This window comes from Symphodus melops (assembly GCF_947650265.1).
Source record: "Symphodus melops genome assembly, chromosome: 1".
Taxonomy (NCBI): Eukaryota; Metazoa; Chordata; class Actinopteri; order Labriformes; family Labridae; genus Symphodus; species Symphodus melops.
The window spans coordinates 52,711,617-52,730,669 of record NC_136691.1 but is presented as its reverse complement, the minus strand read 5'-3'; the positions used below and the strand labels follow the sequence as shown (position 1 = coordinate 52,730,669).

General features: G+C 41.2%; 2 protein-coding genes across 3 annotated transcripts; both read left to right on the top strand.

The window, feature by feature from the left end:
• Window positions 1-684: 684 nt before the first annotated feature.
• Window positions 685-8,652, top strand: qng1 (Q-nucleotide N-glycosylase 1). Its single transcript, XM_079352364.1, has 7 exons — window positions 685-785; window positions 2,721-2,919; window positions 3,649-3,795; window positions 5,861-5,973; window positions 6,933-7,076; window positions 7,613-7,808; window positions 7,916-8,652. The coding sequence occupies exons 2-7, from the start codon at window positions 2,730-2,732 to the stop codon at window positions 8,143-8,145; spliced, it is 1,020 nt and encodes a 339-aa protein (XP_079208490.1). The 5' UTR covers window positions 685-785; window positions 2,721-2,729; the 3' UTR covers window positions 8,146-8,652.
• A 1,163-nt stretch (window positions 8,653-9,815) lies between these two features.
• Window positions 9,816-19,004, top strand: LOC306837468 (kinesin-like protein KIF27). Of its 2 annotated transcripts, none has more exons than XM_079365164.1 (16): window positions 9,816-9,908; window positions 10,049-10,360; window positions 11,766-11,966; window positions 12,561-13,513; window positions 14,078-14,209; window positions 14,354-14,530; window positions 14,611-14,813; window positions 14,964-15,079; window positions 15,468-15,596; window positions 15,726-15,898; window positions 16,364-16,426; window positions 16,607-16,777; window positions 16,889-17,080; window positions 17,180-17,407; window positions 17,633-17,831; window positions 18,376-19,004. In XM_079365164.1, exons 2-16 carry the CDS (start codon window positions 10,063-10,065, stop codon window positions 18,984-18,986), a joined length of 3,846 nt encoding a protein of 1,281 aa, XP_079221290.1. In that variant the 5' UTR covers window positions 9,816-9,908; window positions 10,049-10,062; the 3' UTR covers window positions 18,987-19,004. The 2 variants fall into 2 exon arrangements, with proteins under 2 accessions (XP_079221290.1, XP_079221291.1); XM_079365165.1 differs by having other exon boundaries at window positions 9,821-9,908; window positions 10,054-10,360.
• Window positions 19,005-19,053: the final 49 nt, after the last annotated feature.

The following is a 19,053-nucleotide window of genomic DNA, read 5'->3' as shown; positions in this document are numbered from 1 at the left end:
CCAACTCTTGTTTTTTTTTCCTCCTTCAAATTCAACTCTGCTGATTTGTTTAGTGTCCACTGACCGGTCAAATACACGTGTGCTGGTTTTGCTGTGGTCAAGCTTTTATTAGTAACTATGGAGACTATTCATCATGTTATTCTCAGGATGAGTGGGTCCACACTAAATGATGTGCAGTGGTCAGAAATTATGCTAAAATATCACCGGCTGAGCTGTAGTTTATTATTTTGTAAAGATATTACTATAGAGAGAACTTTTTTTCTTTCCTTGTGGATCCTGCTGGGATAAAAACCTGACTTGATGTCGGGGTTATAAACGACAGTCAGGATCTCTCATCTGAGCATTTCACACATGTAGAAAGCAAAACAGTCAGCAAGTCAGTTTGTTTCAAACACATTTTAATTTGTTAATCAATCAATGTAGTACAAAGTATATTGTCATTTTTTAGGAAGCTACTTAATTCAATTTACAAATAATGCCAAACACTAACGCATAAGACAAATACATAACAGCTGTTTTACAGATACAATAAAATAAATTCATTTACAGAAAACATTCCTGAGACCTCATAGGGTAGAACCTAAATAAAAAACAAAATATATATTTTTTTATAGTTAATATAACATCAATATGTCAGGGAAAGGGTTTATCTCCCGGCGTGTTGTGATTAGTCTATCGGGCTGTGACGATAACAATACCGAAGCTCTGATTGGTCAAACGACAGCCGGAAGTGAAGAAGCGGAAACACAAAGCCACTGTACCGTTCACTTGCTTTGCATTTGTAGGTAAGTAACCTACTGTAAGACTTGCACTAATTAAATGTATCATCGTTTGAGTCTTAAATCAAGAACAGCTTTAAGAAAACCACCGTGCAGTGTCTCTGCTAGTGCTGACGTCACCTCAATAATACTCGGGTAGTGTCTGTCAGGGTCGCGTGCACTCTGCTGCAGGTTAATGATGAATGAATAATGGGCTCGTGGTTCCCAAAGTAGGTCGAGAGACACCGTGAGGGGAACATTTGAGACGCTTTTAGAAAAGTTAGAAGGAAATGATTTAAAATGTCATAATTGACCCTTAATTTTAAAATGATAAACAAAAAAAGTTGTGAAATTAAAAATAAATCGAGTCTTAAAGTGAGATTTATGCTGTAATGTTAATTAATCTGTAAAAACAATGTAAGGTGTGTGCTGCTCTTTATAGATAAAAAGGCAAAGTGACAAAGTATATAATCTTGTGTTTTGGTCTAATATCGGTGTGTCAGGGTTTGTGTGCACTGTGCACACTGTTAAATGCTTTAAGCACTTCCAGGGACAGGGGCGCCTCAGTCTTTATTTATTTACCTTTATTTTGGGGGTCCCAGGGTGAAAAGTTTGGGAACCCCTGGCCTACATGATTGTAGTTTGGATACTACAATTCAGCTCTGTTGAAATAGAAATTGCTGCGCCTATTATTATATATTGTATATATTTTCAGTGGAAAGTAAATTATACACTCGATGTCAGATTTGTTAGCATTTCGATATTATACTAATACAAATGAAATAATCAGCTTCATTGGCCAGGTATGATCACACACTTGTGTTTGAACTGTGCTCTCTATGTAGAAAAGTATGCCATTAAATAAACAACAACTGAACCAAAGGGAGCAAAGAACAACCTGCACAAGATTAAATGGTGTGTAGTGCAAAAACATGCAGGAATAAATGTGATAATAGAGTATGTAATGATGGAGACGATGGGTTGTCTCCATCATGAGTTGTACATTGTTGTTGCTGTGTTTACATTAAGCAGTGTGCATAGATTGATATCCGATTAGAAGGATAATAATAAAATAATAATCTCATGTACAGGTGCAAATCAAACTACATAGTTGATTTTTTTGATACTAAAGCGACACAAAACAAAGTCCTTACCTCCCGTTATGTGATGACGTCTTGTTTTTATCTTGACTGCACAACTTTTCCAAAGTGTTTCTGCATCTTATCGACCGAGCTCTTCTTTTAATCTAATATTAGTTTTTGTTGAAGCTCACGTGTTTCTGTACTTTCATTAAACTAATGGAGATTGTGTGGTTTTAAAACAAGTATCAAAGTACTTGACAACCTTACTTCAGAAAGCGTTCAATAAGAGTTTTCAGTCGGCCACTCGATGTTCATTTTGGAAACGAACTCGACTGACACATCTTTAACATGAAACCACTGGACACTTCAGATGGATAGAAAGAACGCTGCAGCTGTTAGAGGCAGGCAGAGAACTATCATTTTGTTCTTTTAGTTTTGATAATGGTCAGATGCTTGTCTGCAGGACTTTTTTTTTGTTCACTTTACTTTTGATTTCAATGTTTACATGAGAAGATTCGAGACCGGCCCTTATAGTTCTGTAGGTGTGAGCTACTTTGTGAAGCCCTGTCAGGTTTCATTTCTCAGAGAAAATGTTCCCACCTTGTTACTCCTCTCCCGTGCTGATTATGTCTTTTTTTTTATTGTGAATTATCTAACAAGGCGCAGAGATCATCTTTAAAATGGCACTTCCCTGGAGGTGTTTGAAGGATATTGGTGTTTTAAAGGGCACTGGCTTTACATCTCCTCCCTGCACCCACCAAGACATGCGTCAGGAAGCTGCTCTGACTTAACGAGGCTTATGGCAAACTTGCAAACACTAATGTGGTATGGGATGTATTTATATTGAGAAAAAAATAAACCCCACATATTCTTCATACAGCTGTTCGACATGGAGCCACCAATGTTCCCCCGTGAGTCTGGGCGGTTCGTCGCAGAGCGGAGTCAGGATGTGTTTGTGGAAGAGGAAGGAGTGCAAAAGGTGGCGGAGATGCTCTACAAGCTCCGACACAGTGATGAACTGACCGCCAGTGGATGGGAGATGGCGAATCCATTGGCCCCGGCCCCCACCTCTGACCAGGGGAGTCTGTCAACAGCAATGTATAGAGAGAACAATCGTCCCACGTTAATACTGTAACAGTGAGGGAAAGTTGTGTGCACCAACTCTTGGAGAGGGTCCGGATCATTTTCAGTTTGACGAATAAACTAATAACCAGAGGGCTTCACGTTTTCTCTCACAAAGTAGAAGTTGCTAAATTGTTGATAGTTCAGAATAAAGTTAGTCAGCTGCTTTAAACATTTCAGAACATTTTTAACACTTACTCAAGTACATTACCTACTACATGTGCTGTATTTATGTATTTGCTTTTTCAGCTAGTTTGACATGATTTCAGAAAGAAATGAAAGTACTTAAAGACCTTTTGTTTCTTAACATTTATCACAATAAAAAATATTTATATAGATAATAAATCAAATGGATCCTTGTGGGACACTATTCTCTTTATTCGAACATATTTAACATGTCACATTCTACCACTCAAGTAATTTTCAGGCCGTTTTACTGTTTAAAAAAAATGGGAAAAAAAAGTCGGAAAAGGGCAACTTGGTAATCTTTAAGCCAATAGCATTTGTGATGTAGTTTTAGGCTTTCATAATAACAATGACTGGTATTTAAGTGCAAGTCAGATCAAGTTCAAGAGAGTAACTGCTGGAATATTTATCCGTGTCCACAAGTTAACTTGGCACTCTAAGTGTGGGGTCTCTGACTTCTTCTTGAACTGTGATCGTTTTGTGTTTTTTATGTTTGCAGGCCTTGAACTGGGTGTTTGTCGTGGACACCATAAACTTCTCTTTTTGGCCAGAGAAGGAAACTGAACAGTGTGAGGTGACCTTTAAAGGAACCACGTACACGGGTTACATGACCCTGTGTGCTGCCATCGCCAGGGCCATGGAGGAAGGTGAGAGCGAGCGGGATTAGCAGCAAAGTTTGCTGCTTGTTTATCGTAGTTGTTGCACAAGGCACTTAAAGATAAGAAAACACAAGATAGGATAGAACTTTGAGTGTGCTGCCCTTAATCACACAACTCATTTACATACAGCCACCATTGTGCGTTGACACTGGGTGATATAACAGGGCACTGCATTCTGCATATAGTTTAATGTAATGTTTTTGAACTGACTGGTCTCATCACTGGAGGTGTTCTTGTGAGACTGCAGGGGGGTGTGAGCTCTAGTCCACGATGACAAGCTGTGTCCTCACTAAGGACATTAAAAATAACATTGATGATTTTTTATAAAATGTGATGTAAGCTTTTCTTCGGTGCACATTTGAGTCCATGCATTTGTTCTGCAACGCGTTTAAAGGATTCATCATATTTAGACGGAAAAGGAACCAGATTCTTATTTAATTACAGAATTAAAATTAAAATGATTTAAATTAGTAATAAAGAAATGTAAAGGTTGTGCTTTAAATGATGTGTGTCCTGACACTTCGGCCTTTATTATAGAATAATGTGACTGTTTTTCAGCAGCTTCACCTGTGGAGAAAAAAAAACCCCCACACACATACAGTAAAAGCCCTTAGAATGTCTCTTTTTCCGTTCCCTTTCTTTGTGCACTGCTATTACCAATTATTGTGTATGTGCCCTTTACTTGAACTTGGACTGCTGGGAAATTGCTTGTAGCTCTGCATGCGGCTTTGAATCACTCATAATTAGCGTGAATGACTCTGGATATGAATCAATTATGTCTCATATGGAATAGTGCTCTCAATGTGTGGTCGCCGTGGCCTTTATCATTTACCAGAGATTCTCTGAGAAAAGCACAGGTAGAAACTGGAGGGGTGACAGCTTGAGATCAGAACAAATGATGTCTTGTTAGAAACTCCTGACTTGTAGTCAAGCTTGTGTTGCATAATGGAGTAGCCTTGGATGTTTTGTTTCTCTTAATCTCCACTATTTATTTTGTTAAATTTAATCCAAACGGTTTCTCTTCTACCGTTAAGGGACTTTACTTAACAACATTTATCAGACAGCTACATGTTCTCAACTCGGCTGATGAAGAAAATAGCAGTCCTATAAGAGTAGAATATATTTGTTGCTATTTTGGCAGGTAAGATGAATGAATGTGTGACTACCCATCAATTCAACAGTAAAAGAGTTGATAGCAACCACAGGACAAAGTGATAAATAAATACATGACAGTAATACAAACAGCAGCAGAGAAGTCTGATATGTGTGATGGTCAATTTCAAACGACCTGCACATTCGTGCCCGTTTCTTTACCATTTATGTCTTCTCAGTTGTTTGTCATAATTCTCCATTTTTATCTGATTTGAATCTCTTAAGATGAAAGCTTCGACGGTTTGCAACAAATAAAAAGCCGATGTGCTGTTTTAGAGAATGCAGTGCTGGACTTCATTAACGTAACACTAAAATACTTCTTCAGGTTTTAGTCGGTGATCAAATCTGAATCTCGGTGAGATTTCGAATCTGAGACTCATACTCAAGTATTTTTAGATTTTGACGCCATTTTATTGACTTATTTATTTTACACTCCTGAGGGAAATTCTGCTTTTACACTCTGTTATTGAGAGACATGCTTCTCACACGCAGGCCTGAATAAAACACATGCACAATCAGGACCTGTGGACATGCATTAGGTGAGATATGTCAGAGTGGAGCTGCTACACAGGGAGCGCGCCAGAACATGTCAGGGCTCAGTGAACAAGGTGACCTGGCACCTCTCCAGCTACCAGACCACCATTCAAATGTGCAGTCCTCACTGGTACTTGAACCCTCCGGTTCCTAGTCCCTACAGACACACAGACACACACACACACCTTATACCTTATTTGTAAAGGTTCTCGTTCCATTGTATTTATAAATGACATTTAAAGACATTTAAAGTGCTGTAATAAACACTGTAACCTATTTCGAACAACAGGAACAGTTAAGAGTTAAGTCTTCAGGCTGATAAAAACAGAATCTGAATACTGACTACTTGTCTCAAACCTGCACACAGGTATCCCCATCACTGATCCAAAGTACTTCTCTCAGATGAGTGTGGAGGAGTTGGGACACGTCCTGAGATCAGACAATAAAACAGCCATGCCCATGCTTCAGGAGCGACACCAGGTACTCACGTCTTCCTTCTAACACCACGGATCTTACTGAAAGGCGGGTCTGCACAATTCATTCATATTTCATGGTTATCGCAGCATGAACTCATCGCAAAAGTCAGAATTTATTGCAATAGATAGAATTTTTTTTTTTAAGAATCAAGCCACACTTTGTCACTCAGAATGTGTTTACATTTTTTAAGCGTTGAATGGAGGCCTGGGTATAATGGTCCTGTTTTCACAGCATCTTCATGCAGTCAAATGAATGTTAAACTTAGCTTTCAGTCACCCTCAGATTAACTGGAGCCAAGTTAATGGGGAAAGACACTTTTTGGGTATATTTTGATTTTAAAAGACATGAAGTAAATCAGATAGGCATACAAACTGTGTAATAGATAGTATGCAGTCTTTATTGTGTGTATCTGTTCTTCAGTAATCTGACAGTGGTTGTGTTCTTTATTTGCTTTTCTTTTTCTTGATGGTCATTTTACTTTTTTGCTTTTATTAGCGAGTACAGCTGGTATGTGTTGGGAGGGAAGAGAGGAGGAGTGACATGCAGCGAAGGGCCGAGGTCAGATTCTAACCCAGGGCTGCAGCGATGATGACTGGAGCCTCTGTACATGCGCGGCGTGCAACATAACCGCTTGGCTGTCAGCACTCCCGTGTCCTTTTATTTTACATCATGTTCAAACTTGACAAAGGTGACCCATGTGACACCTCTGAACGTGAAGCTGACTTTTGACCTTCACACCACTTGTGAAGCATGAAACATTCGATTTCATGTTTCTTGTTCGATTTGATGATTTTAGAACTTATTAACCACCTTTCCTTTTAAAACTTCTGAAGCTCACACTTCTATTATTTCCACCAGAGTCACATTTCTGGCATACGATCTTCTCCTTAATGCCAATGAGAAATGAGAAGAATATAAAAAAAAAAGTTTGAACACTCAGCGTGCTGTTCCTGTCTGACAAGGCGCTGACCGAAGGGGGCCGTGTTCTTCTGGAAAACGGTGGAAGCTTCCGGAGTTTCATCAGCAAAGCCGCAAACGACGCCCGGAAGATGGTGGAGCTCATTGTAGAGAAGATCCCGTCCTACAGGGACGAGGCCACGTATGAGGTTTGAGTGACAGGCGCTTTAACACTGCACTGGAAATAATCACTTCTTATTTTTCACTTTGACTGGTTGTTGTTCAGTTAGTTTTTTTATATGGGGATTACAAAGTCTTTAAATAATACAAATAAAACTTATGAAACATCTGAAAACTATATAGGAAGTGTACATATGATGATGGTTGTGTAATAGCTCCATCTGCTGGACAAACACAGTGTGGCAGGAAGCTAATGTGCTGTTCTTATCGTGCAGTCAGATAAGGAGAAAGTGATTCTCCATGCATTGAGGCCTTGTTTGTCTGTAAACATCTTAATAGTGATTAAAAAAAGGCAGTGGGTGAAGATTAAAGTAAGGCAGGCACATTTTTATATCACGCATTTTACGTACAAAGCAATTCAAAGCACTCCACATAAGACTTTAAAACAATGTGACAAAGGGAAAAGTAACTGAGAGCATTTGAAAGTCAAAACAAAAAGAAAAGTCAAAACAAATAGAAAAACAGTCAAACAGCACAAAAAGTACAAGCAGTGTGTTTGTTTCAGGAGAGGAGAATCTCCTTCTACAAGCGGGCTCAGATCCTGGTGGCAGACTTCTGGGGCGTGATGGCCGCCCGAGGAGAGGGAGACATCATCAGCATAGACTGGCTTACGATGTTTGCAGACTACAGGGTCCCTCAGGCTCTCGTCTACCTCGGAGCGCTGCGATTCTCGGATGCACTGCTGCAGACGCTGAAGAATGGTGAGACAGGAGTGCGTGTGTGCTGCCGTTTTTCTGATCATAAACAACTGTAGAAAGAGTAGAAAGAGCGAGCTGTCATCGCTGTACTCTTTTTTTTTTTTCCTCAGGGGAGCTGCTGAGTTCAGGGGACAGGAGAGAGGTGGAGATCCGGGGTTGTTCGATCTGGTCCGTGGAGCTGATCAAAGAGCGTCTGTGTAAGCTAATGCAGGAGAGAGACGGACAGACCTGCAGCGTCAACTCAGCAATAATAGACTTTTACCTCTGGCCATACGCCAAGCAGCATCACAAAGAGATGGCCCACATTCCCATTCACCACACACGTTGTATTTACTACTGAAGAGGAGGTTGGCAGCAGCTCATACTGTAGGAGGCACATCTCAGTTCGCAGCCTTGGCACTGCTGCCTCTCTGTGAGATAAAACCAAGCATGCCTCAGTGCCAGATTAATTTTTTAAATGAGCTTTAATTAAGAAAGGTGTCAAGCTTAATGGAGCTCGATGGGCTGTGTGGACGGAGCCACTGATTGCCTTTTGAAGTCAATTCAAGTGTTTCCAGTTCAGCTGGAGCACATATGATTTTTTACTGTATCTGATGAAACTATTTGAACTGATAAATTAATGCTCAAAATAAAGTATTTTTATAGGATTCCTTATTCTTCTTTTTTTTGTAAAGATTTGATGCTGTAGATTGATTCATTGCGATCAAATTTGCTTCATCATCTGAACTTTTTGTTCTCTACAACAAAGGAAAATGTCTTATAAGATGTGAATAACAAAAGGTATAATAATGGTGGTGATGAGTTTTTATCTAAATTATTCAAACGTTAAAATTCATGTGGCAACTAACTTTCTCAATTATTCTTGCATAAATACCATCCTCTTCCTTCTAAATATTGAATGTTTCCATTTCATTTAAACCCCTTTTTTTAATTATTTATAAATGTAGATCATGGTTATTTAAATGAAATAAATGATGTATAAATAAACAGGAATTTGATGTATAAAGGGGCCTTTTTTTCTCGTTTTTTCTCTACACCATATACAAAGATATTTAATTAGTGTAGTTTTGTAGCAGCTTAAGGACAAAATGCTTGAATGGTCTGAAACAATACATAAATGTAAGGTGCTTAATTTAATACAACAATAAAACGTGAAAAATCAATCATTTATAATTCAAAGTAGATTAGCATCGATATATAAAATGATTCACATAAGATGTAATGTATAGTGAGATAAGAACATAGTACAACCAGATAGCATAGAGAGTCGAATGGTAAAGATAACAATAACCCCCCTGCCTGAACTAATCCTGTATTAATACAACTGACCTGCAGTAAAAGCTTCATAAAGGTTACAATTTTTATGTTGGGAGTTAAACCTTGAACTGTCTGCCATTATGCAGAGGCCTGTTTCTTTCTGCCCTTTCAGTGATATAAATCAGATAAGGCAAATACACACCACATGCTACAGCCTCCAAAGTGATCACAGTTTTTAACACCTCTCTTACTGAATTTAAATGGAGAAAAAAACAGAACATTATGGCTTTTTATGAAGGTAAGACTTGTTCTAAAACAGTGCAATAAACGTGTCATTATGAGTAATATATGCCAATGCATTTGTACTTTAAGTTATTTCATGTATATTTTCTTATTAACAAAAAGTCATTAGCGAGTATGCACCAACATTAATTAAATTAATCAAATGTTAGTAAATGTAGGTTTGAACTGGTTTAAAGTTTGGTGCAACACATTTCACACTTAACCCTTGATTTAGTCCAGTTTAAGAGCCATGTTGGTGCAACCCAGTCATTGTGTATTATCTTGACTCAACTCCATAATCTCGGGCATGTGTACATGTGTAGGTATATGGTTATTATGCATATTATGTTTTCACACAAGTGTATTAAAGAATATATTTAAAAAAAACATAAAAGAAGCAGCAGCACGATAATCACGAGGGGGCGCTGTTGCCTTCACGTGCCCCTCGGTCCGCTCTTAAAGAACACTCTTGAAACGTCTCGTGCTTTTTCTCTGCGGTTGCCCGGGAAACCGACGAATAACAACAAACGGCAGCTGGCAACAAGTGTAGTGCAACACGGCCAGGTAAAGTCATAGATAATGTTTTAAACGGTTTGTTTGTGGTAGAATGTAAACAATTTTTATTAGAACAGGTTAGAAGCTTTAAAAGATAAAAAAGTAGTCGGAGAGTAAACTTAAATTAACGTTAACTTGTTATTCTCCAGCACAGCTGACAGTCATGTGCGAGGAGTTTGTCCGAGTTGCGGTCCGTATCCGTCCGCTGCTTCAGAAAGAAGTCCTCGAGAGGCACAAGGTGTGTGCACGGAAGGTCTCGGGCCCCTCACAGGCGGTGCTCTGCGCAGACAAATCCTTCACCTTCGACCATGTTTTCGGACCGAAAGCCAATCAGGACCAGGTGTACGAGACCTGCGTCCATCCGCTGGTGGAGCACCTGCTGGATGGTTACAATGCCACCCTCTTCTGCTATGGACAAACAGGGTCAGGGAAGACACACACACTGGGAGGAATGAAGCTGGGTAGGTTGGACGGTGCAGTTGTAAGTTAAACGTGGTTGAAATGATAGATGGGAGCAATATCTTTCATTTAAGGTTCAGTATAATTAATTAGAGCATGTTGAATAAATGTTTAAAGCTCCTGTGAGGACTTTTCAGCTCATACGAAACAGACCGAAATTAATAGTGATACCTCTTCACCAGTGGTGTCCAAACGTTTTTTTGGTCTTTTCTTAAATATTGTAAGGAATATTTTTGTAGTTTGACCTCTATAAAGAAAATAATGTAAAACACAATAACTAATTACAGTGAGAAACTATTTTGTTTGTCTAATTGTTTGTTTGTTTGTTTTTTAAAACAGTAATGATTTGTAGATCAGAATCTAAAGGTTCACAAAAGATACCCTTTCACTAAAGGACATCAAATACTTTGATTTTAATACAGACCCTGACAAAAGTCTTGTAACGTATCCATTTTGTAGAAACAAAAGCTTATAACCTGACATTTAATCAATCAATGGGTTTTAGAAATGCCTCATATGAAAGCTAAAAGTAAGTAAGTAATGTTTATTTATAGAGCACCTTTCACAGATAAAAGATCACAAAGTTAAACACTCCCAAATTATGTTTAATATGCTAAAAATTAATCATTTAATGAACACAGGCAGGTCAGATTTTGGCAAGACAAAAGTTGTGTCGCCTACAAAGAGTAATGTGAAAATTAAACAAATCATTTACTTCATATACAAAAATATGTTGCATAACATCAGTGAATTAAGTAATGGTGCTGTGAGATCCATATCTAATATCTTGTATGACTTCCATGAGCTTGAAGGACTGCATCCATGCGGTTGGACAATGATTCATACAAGTTATTGATAAAGTCATCGGGAATAGCAAAGGAAGCAGTCCTACATGCCCCCCAGAGTTCATCAAGATTCTTTGGTTTCGTCTTCCATGCTTCCTCTTTCATTCTACTCCAGACATGTTCAATGATGTTCATGTCTGGTGACTGGGCTGGCCAGTCCTGGAGCACCTTGATCTTTTTCGCCTTTAGGAAATTTGATGTAGAGATGATAGTATGCGATGGAGCACCATCCTGCTGCAAAATTTGACCCCTTTCATGGTTGGGAATGTAAGAGGTAGCGAATACTTCTTGATATTTTAGACTAATAATATTGCCTTCCACCCTGCAAATCTCTCGCACACCCCCGTACTGGATGTAACCACAGACCATGATTTTTCTGCCACCAAACTTCACTGTTTCCACCAAGGGGTTCTCATAACCTAAAGTGTGTAAAAAGCACGCTTCGACAGGCTTCGACTTAAGAGCTTGAACAAGTCTACCCCTCGTCAAAGCCATCTTACCTCACCAGCCAGCAGATACTGCTTAATAACTGTCTGTCTCTACTTTCCAAAACCTCTCTTAGGTAACGAGGGAGGAATCCTTGAACGTGTGACGGAGGATGTGTTCTCATTGCTGGAGGAGAAGCGGATGAAAAGTGATGGTTTGAACGCAACAGTGCGAGTCTCTTACATGCAGCTGTATAAGGAGACACTGACAGACCTGCTGGTGCTGGAGAACAACCAGAGACGGCTACAAATCAGAGAGGATGAGCACGGAAACACAGGTCATTCGAAAATGTGCCAATGTCAGCCATATTTGATTTGTCGCATACGCTGAATTTGACTGCATTAGCTTACGCGGTTTTCTCCAAAAAAGTAATTTGTTTTGCCATGTAATTCTTTCATCCGGTGTGTTTGACATCTGTGAATAAGTCTCTCTGTGTTCACACCAGACTTTTTTTTATTCATATGTCTAAAGAAGTTTTGCAACTGTAGTGACTGTTTTAAGGAAGGTGTTTCACCCTCATTAAAGGCCACATACAGTATTATGCAAAATACACTTGCATGGTGCAAGAAAGCTTGAGCCGCATCCCCTTCCATAAGGGCGTGGTCGAACACAGCTAATTTGCATTTAAAGCTACAGACACAGAAACAGCCTGTTCGGGGCAGGGCTGAAATAGAGGGATTTATAGGCATGATCAAATACAGCATCAGAGCGAATTTAGAACAAGACACTTCACACATGGGTTTTGAGGACCTCTGAGACTTTTTAAAACTTGTTGAAAAGGAGGGATAGTATGTGACCTTTAAGCAGTTGTACTTTGTATATTGCATTCAAAATATTGTTGTCCCAGCGTGTGATTTTGATTTTCTTTCAGTTGTGGTTGGAGCCGAAGAGAAGGATGTCACCTCAGCAGATCAGCTCCTTCGTTGTCTGGAGGTGGGCGGTGCCATGCGCTGCACTTCCTGCACAATGATGAACGATCAGTCCAGTCGTTCCCATTCCATCCTCACCCTCCAGCTCATCCAGTGTTGCGCCGACAACAAGCTTGTCAGCTCATCCAAGCTGTCTCTGGTTGACCTTGCAGGCTCAGAGCGCACTGGTAAAAGTGAACACACTGAAACTCAATTCAAAGAGTCTGTTCATATTAACTATGGCCTGTTCGCACTGGGCAGCGTCATTCGTTTACTCGGTAACTCAAAGCGAAATCGCAATGGCTCTTACACAGCACATATACCATTTCGTAATGCCAAGCTCACTCGTCTCCTACGGGATTCCTTGGGAGGCACCTCACACACTGTAATGATGGTATGTGTAAGCCCCTCCAGCCGCTCTTTAGCTGAGACTCTGAGCGTACTGCAGTTTGCTTCACAGGCTCGTCACATTCGCAATAGTCCTGCAATGCAACATGCACAGAGGGAATTGATTCTTAAGAACTGGGATCCTCGTGAAGCCAGACTGACTGATCTTGAGGATGAAGTTAACACTCTGAGAGGGCTGCTGAAAGACAAAGAGACAGAAATTGCAAGTGAGAGGAACGACAGAAGAGCTGGAGAGGGTAACGGCTTCACACAGCCCGGCCAGGTGGACCAGGAGGAAACATCACAGTACCGCCTCCTGGCTCAGGAAGCTGCCGGGCTGCTCGCAGAGCTTTCTGTTCCCACCTCCTCTCGTCATCCTTTCAGGCAGAGAGTACAGGAATGGCAGGACAGACTGACAGCTGTCAATCAATCGCATCAAGCTGATGACAAGGACTGCTCAGAGAAAGGCGATGGCAGTTCCCAAAATGTTACCACAGAAAAGCTCAGAGGAGAACTCCGTGAATACAAGGTATGGGGACAACTGATCATTATCAAAGGTGATATTATTTTTACAACCGTCAATGTTATCTGGATAACTATCTTAGAATTGGAAAAAAAAAAAGATGAAGTTGACATCGTCTGTAGCTGCTTGAGGTAAGCTGCTGTTAAGAGTCTTTATTGTCCATTAGGATCAAATGACACTTTCTCTGTCATTCAGAAGGGAATTGTGATTAGTTACGCACCATGTTCATGTAAGTGCTCAGTCAGGTTCTACTTTTTATGCCTTTATATTAGAGATAGCACAGAGGGTAGAGTCAGAAATCAGGGAGCGAGTGGGAAACATCACGTAGATTGTTAATGCTTTTTTTCTTTTATTCAAGTCAAGAAAAGTGGTCACTGTGTTGTCTGTTATCATCTACGCTGAGATCATGCACACTTCATTCAGTTAGTAACATGACCTTAAAACAGCTGTTTTGATAAAGTAGATAATATGAACATGTTTCTGATGAGCTTATCGTTGGATATTTCTCTGTCACGTTTTAAAACATCCACTCTCTCTCTTTCTCTCTCTCTCTCTCTCTCTCTCTTTCAGGAAGCTCTCACTGTGAAGAAACAGCTGTTGGAGCAGAGAGATGCAGAGCTGAGAAAGGTCCAAAATGAGTTGGAGGAGAACAGAACTCGCCTTCAGGCCCTGGAGGAGGAACAGGAGCGCTCTCGAATACAGGTGTGAAGAAGAGCCGAGGGTCTCTGCGGTACAGTCGATAAAGGACCCAGACAACTTCATCAATGAAAAAAATCCTTTAATAAAAGTATCTCTTTTTTTTAAAAAAGCCCTCGAGTGTGTGTGTCACTGTGTGAATGTCTTTAGACTGAACAACTTGTGGAGCAGCAAATTCTGATCAATCGGCTCCGCAGCGACCTGATGGCCTTTAGGAGTGCAACATCAGGTGCAAGAGTGGAATCAGGGGCCTCCTGGAGGTCAGGCAGGAGACCTCAAAGTGTCCCCCTGATCAGACACAGCTGTGGACAAGGGCCCGGCAGAAGGGTAGGTCATGTGTGCTTCCAATAGATTGTTCTCCGTTCATGGCTGTGCGTGTTTCTGTCCTGACACGCGTGTGTTTTTAGATTCACACCAGCCCTCCAGCTTATTCACTGGAGAGAGTGATGGCAGCCTTTAAGATGCGAGGTCATCTCCTGCTGACTGAGATTGAAGAAAAGGACGAGGTGTACTGTCCATTCAAAAAACAACAGGCAGAGAGCAAACGCATGGATCAAGAAAAGGAGCAGCAAGAGGAGGAGGACATGATGGCGGGCAGAATGGGACTCAGGTAAGTCTCTACATTCTTTGTGAACATGTTTAATTATAACAAATACAAAAGGAGCTTGAACCAGTTTGACCCGTGTTTGACGAACCTCTGTCACTCAGAACTGCAGCACTGACTTCATATTAAAACGGCCTGCTGTATGATTTCTTCCAGGCCTTCCTTAAATCGAACATGGACCAGCAGCCAGAGGAAATCTGCTCTGAAAGAGAAAAAAAACGCACTGAAACAAACGTTGAATATAAATCCATCAGGGCCTCAGGGAGCCACAGGTACACTTTCCACATACTTGACTTTAAGAACTCCTCAAAGTGAAAATGTACAGCGAGCAAGCAGACAGGGTTCATGACATTTATATTACATGACCAATGCTGTCGTTATGCACGCAAGAAAGCAGCTTTTTACTTTCTTTTTTTCTCACCAGCTTTATTGTTTCCACTCTTTCACTGATATTGTGGCTTTGTTAAAATGCATGCAACAATGATGTAAGATTCAACAGCATCTTTTTTAACGTTTGCCTCCTGAGCATGATATTTTCAGGAGTGCTTGCGTTTCTTGTTTTGTTCATGGTCAAAGCTGTCTTCATTGACAGTTGAATAAGTGTGATAAGAGTTAAATATCTGCCAAGCTGTTTCCTTCTCATGTATGTTTTCTTCTCAGGAGATGACGAAGAGAACAGCCAAAGGAGGAAGGCGAGACTCAGAGCTAGCGTTACTCAGAGAAGGATTAACGATCTGAATGTCAACATGCGCATGAAAGAGGAGCTCATCAAAGAACTAAACAAAACGGGTGTGAATTCATGATCATATACATTTGACTCATGTAGAGACGTGTCTGTCTGTTTTAGTTTTCTCAAAGTTGTTTCAAATATACTGAGCAATCCCTGCTCCTCTCTAAATGTGTGATTGTGTCTGACAGACAAGGAGACCCGAGCAGTGGACAGGCATGTCAGGCACAGCAGCGATGACTCAGACGTGTTGATGAGAATGTCCATGCAGAGACAGAAGGTCCAAGCGGAGACGTACCACAGCCTGCAGCACATGAGACTGCAGAGAGCACAGCTTCAGAGCAGCCTCGGAGAACCCGACCGGGTTAGCTGTACAACATCCTTACAAATAAAACATTAACTTAACGTTGTGGAGAATGACTGGATGGTGCGACTGAAAGAGACACAAACATATTCAACTGTAGTTTGGGCTTCTGTGAACAGACGTGTGTGTCAAATCTGTGGACTCTAAATCATTATTCTTTTGGTTTTCCAAAGAATCACTAGATTCTTGCCAAGAAGAAGGGAAATCTTTGATCAGCAGCTCGTAAAATATAAACTGATCAGAAGCAACAATGCATTCACATCCTGTCAAAGAGTTGCTAAAAAAAGAACTGTTTTATGGTTCTACTTAGATGTGACTTCTGTAAGGTCTTAAACCTACTTATTTTGTTTCACATTAGTATTAAAATGAACATTAAACGTCTTAATAAGGTTTGAATATCTGATTCCCAGCACAGACAAACAGTTAACAAGTCTTTTGGGTAAACATGATCTGTCTGTTTTACAGGAGCAAAGTGCAGAGGATGCTGCTGTGTGCAAGAACAATTACCTGGAAGGGTTAGAGAAAAAGGTAAAATGTTCAGTGTAGAAGCCTTCATCTCTGTGAAGTGTGTCCCTCCCTCTTTCCTCTCACCTAACCTTCACATTCTTCTCACCTTTATTTCTGGCTGTTCTCCCTCTTTTATCCCTTCTCCTTTTCTGCTCTTTTTCCCCCTCACGCCCCTCTCTCTCGTCCCTTTCGTCACTGTAGGTGCATGGCATCAGTTGGCTGGAGGAAGAGGAGGAGGCGGTCCTTCAGAAAAGAGCAGAGCTGCAGGAGCTGGAGGAGGAGATGAAGAGGAGAAAGGAGGTGCTGCTGCACAGGGAAACCTGTCTGCAGGAGAAAAACAAACTGGAGATTAAGAAGCTACGCTCCAGTCAGGTCAGCCGGTATATCTGAGAGGTTATATTATCTATTACCACTCTCATCGATGCATTTTGTTGGATTAGGGGAATATAGAGGGCTGTAAGGTTCTTATCGATGACTCTTCAGACTCTGAGTCGGGACCTGCAGCATGTGGCGATGCAGCTGGAGTCTCTGGAGGAGGAGGTGAGGAGAAGGGGCAGCGTGAAGGAGAATGAAGGAGTCACCAGAGAGGAAGTGGAGAAAGAAAGAGAAACACTTAGAAAGAGGAGAGACACCCTGGACGAGCAGCTGAAGGACAACATGGTGCTCACTATGGAGGTCAGAAAAAGGGGAACAGGTCTGTCTTATCGTTCTTCATGATGCACTGTAATGTTCGTCAGCGTCTCTTTGTTTGCTCTTGTGCACGTCTTCGCGCAGGAGGAGAATTCCCTGCTGGAGCTGGAGGAAGCTGTTGAAGCTCTGGATGCAGAGCTGGAGTTTAAAAACCGCTTCATCCAGGACAAACGGAAGAAGCTGTCAATCACAGACTCCTCTGCACGTCCGTCACAAAGCACTGAACCCGCCCAACTCTGTGATGTCATCACAAAGTTGAAGAAGCTTTCACCGCCCGAGGCTTTGGATCTTCTTGTCAGATATTTCAACAAGGTAATATCAGATACAACATTAGACTCTTCATACAGGTCCTACTTGCTCCTTGTGCTGTTTTAGTAACCCACTGTCTGAATGCTGTCCGTCTGTCTTCACTTGCTTTGACCTGTTTACAAGAAAATTGAAAATGTCGTTCCAACATGTAACGTCTTCTCTTTCTGTTCCAGCTGAAGATGAATGCATCACTGTTTCTGTAAATCTTACTTTTATCCACCTGTCCAGGTTGTTTATCTGCGAGAGGTGGAGCACCGTGTGCGTGTGCACTGTGAAGAGCTGCAGATCCACGCCGGAGAGCAAGAGGTGCTGGTGAGGGAGATGAAGGCGGCCATGCAGCGCCTGACTCTGGAAGCAGACCGCAGGTTCACCCAGCAGCATCGAGATCACCAGAGCAACGTCCAGCTTCTGCTGCAGAAGCTAAAAGGTGAGGAGATGAGGGCAGCATTATCAAGCAGGATTCCTTTTAAACTCTGGCTACTCTGGTTTCCTCCTACAGTCTACAAAGATGCTTGACGGGTTAAATGGATACTCTAACTTCAATTAAAAAAAAGGGAAGGTGCAGGTATCAGACAGAGAGAGAGACGCACCGGCTGCTAAGTCTCCTTAAATTCATAGAATACAGTGAAAGGGAGAATGAAGCTTTTTAAAAGGGGAGTTGTGGCAGGAATACAGGGAAGAGACAGAAACGCTGCTGTGTGTATTAAAAGAGGAGAGGTGTGTGTGTGTGAATGTAAGAACTCAATGGATGTCCCTCCCCCCTGTCAGCACCGCCACAGGTCTACCTTCTGATGTGAAAACAAAGATTCAATTAAACAGGTGGTAAAAACAACAGCCTTGTTTTGCTCAGTGCTTCTATCATACTATTTTAGCATGAAATGGAAAAAAAATCAGTCTTAAGAAGGGAGCGTCTTCTATTAAGGTATTTATTTATTTATTTATTTAATTTATTTTTTGTTTCCTGTATTTAGAGGGCAGTCCAGGAGAGGCACAGCAGGCTTTCCAAGACCGGCTGCAGCATCTGGAGAAAGAGCTGTTTTTCTACAAAAGCTCCAGCCGGCAGCTTAAAAAGAAACTCAGGGATCTCCAAAGCGATGCCCTACACTCAGCTGATCAGCCCACACGCTCAGGGGAGAGCAGACCAACACCTCCAAGTGCAAACAAACCCCAGACGCACAGTGGAGAGGTACAGTCAAAGACACATATTGTTACAACATATGCAAAGATACACAGTGAAGACGCAGACCAACAAACACAAAACAGTTCTCGTGTGGAGAGATACTCATGGCAGACTCCTCGTGCCTCCTCATCCTCTGACATGCAAGTTTGCAGAGACACAAAAGTGGCTGAATACCAAAAACACCCCGAGTCACAGGGCCAGAGGGACAGAGGGGACGGTCAGTCAGGAGGATGTTTAGAAATGGAACCAGTCCGTCTGTGTCGCAAAGACCTGAAACAAATCTTCCCAGCTGAACTGAAGGCCTGTGGCTCTCCCACATGGAGACGCCAGTCTGTTCTGGATACGAGCTCAGATTCTGTTCTGGAGGACTCCATTGAAGTGGCTAAAAACGCTGATCGATGATGCAACATCATTTTTATCTAGTGATGCTGAATGTTTCTTAGTTTTGCTCTTCAGAAGGAGAACAATC

Bases quoted from the DNA above. Each gene is read 5' to 3' on its own strand.
- LOC306837468 (XM_079365164.1), top strand. From the start codon at position 10,063: ATGTGCGAGGAGTTTGTCCGAGTTGCGGTCCGTATCCGTCCGCTGCTT. The intron at 14,531-14,610 runs GTAGGTCATGTG...GTGTGTTTTTAG, and splicing joins GACAAGGGCCCGGCAGAAGG to ATTCACACCAGCCCTCCAGC. The intron at 15,899-16,363 runs GTTAGCTGTACA...TCTGTTTTACAG, and splicing joins GCCTCGGAGAACCCGACCGG to GAGCAAAGTGCAGAGGATGC.
- qng1 (XM_079352364.1), top strand. From the start codon at position 2,730: ATGGAGCCACCAATGTTCCCCCGTGAGTCTGGGCGGTTCGTCGCAGAG. The intron at 2,920-3,648 runs GGAGTCTGTCAA...TATGTTTGCAGG, and splicing joins GGCCCCCACCTCTGACCAGG to CCTTGAACTGGGTGTTTGTC. The intron at 7,809-7,915 runs GTGAGACAGGAG...TTTTTTCCTCAG, and splicing joins GCTGCAGACGCTGAAGAATG to GGGAGCTGCTGAGTTCAGGG.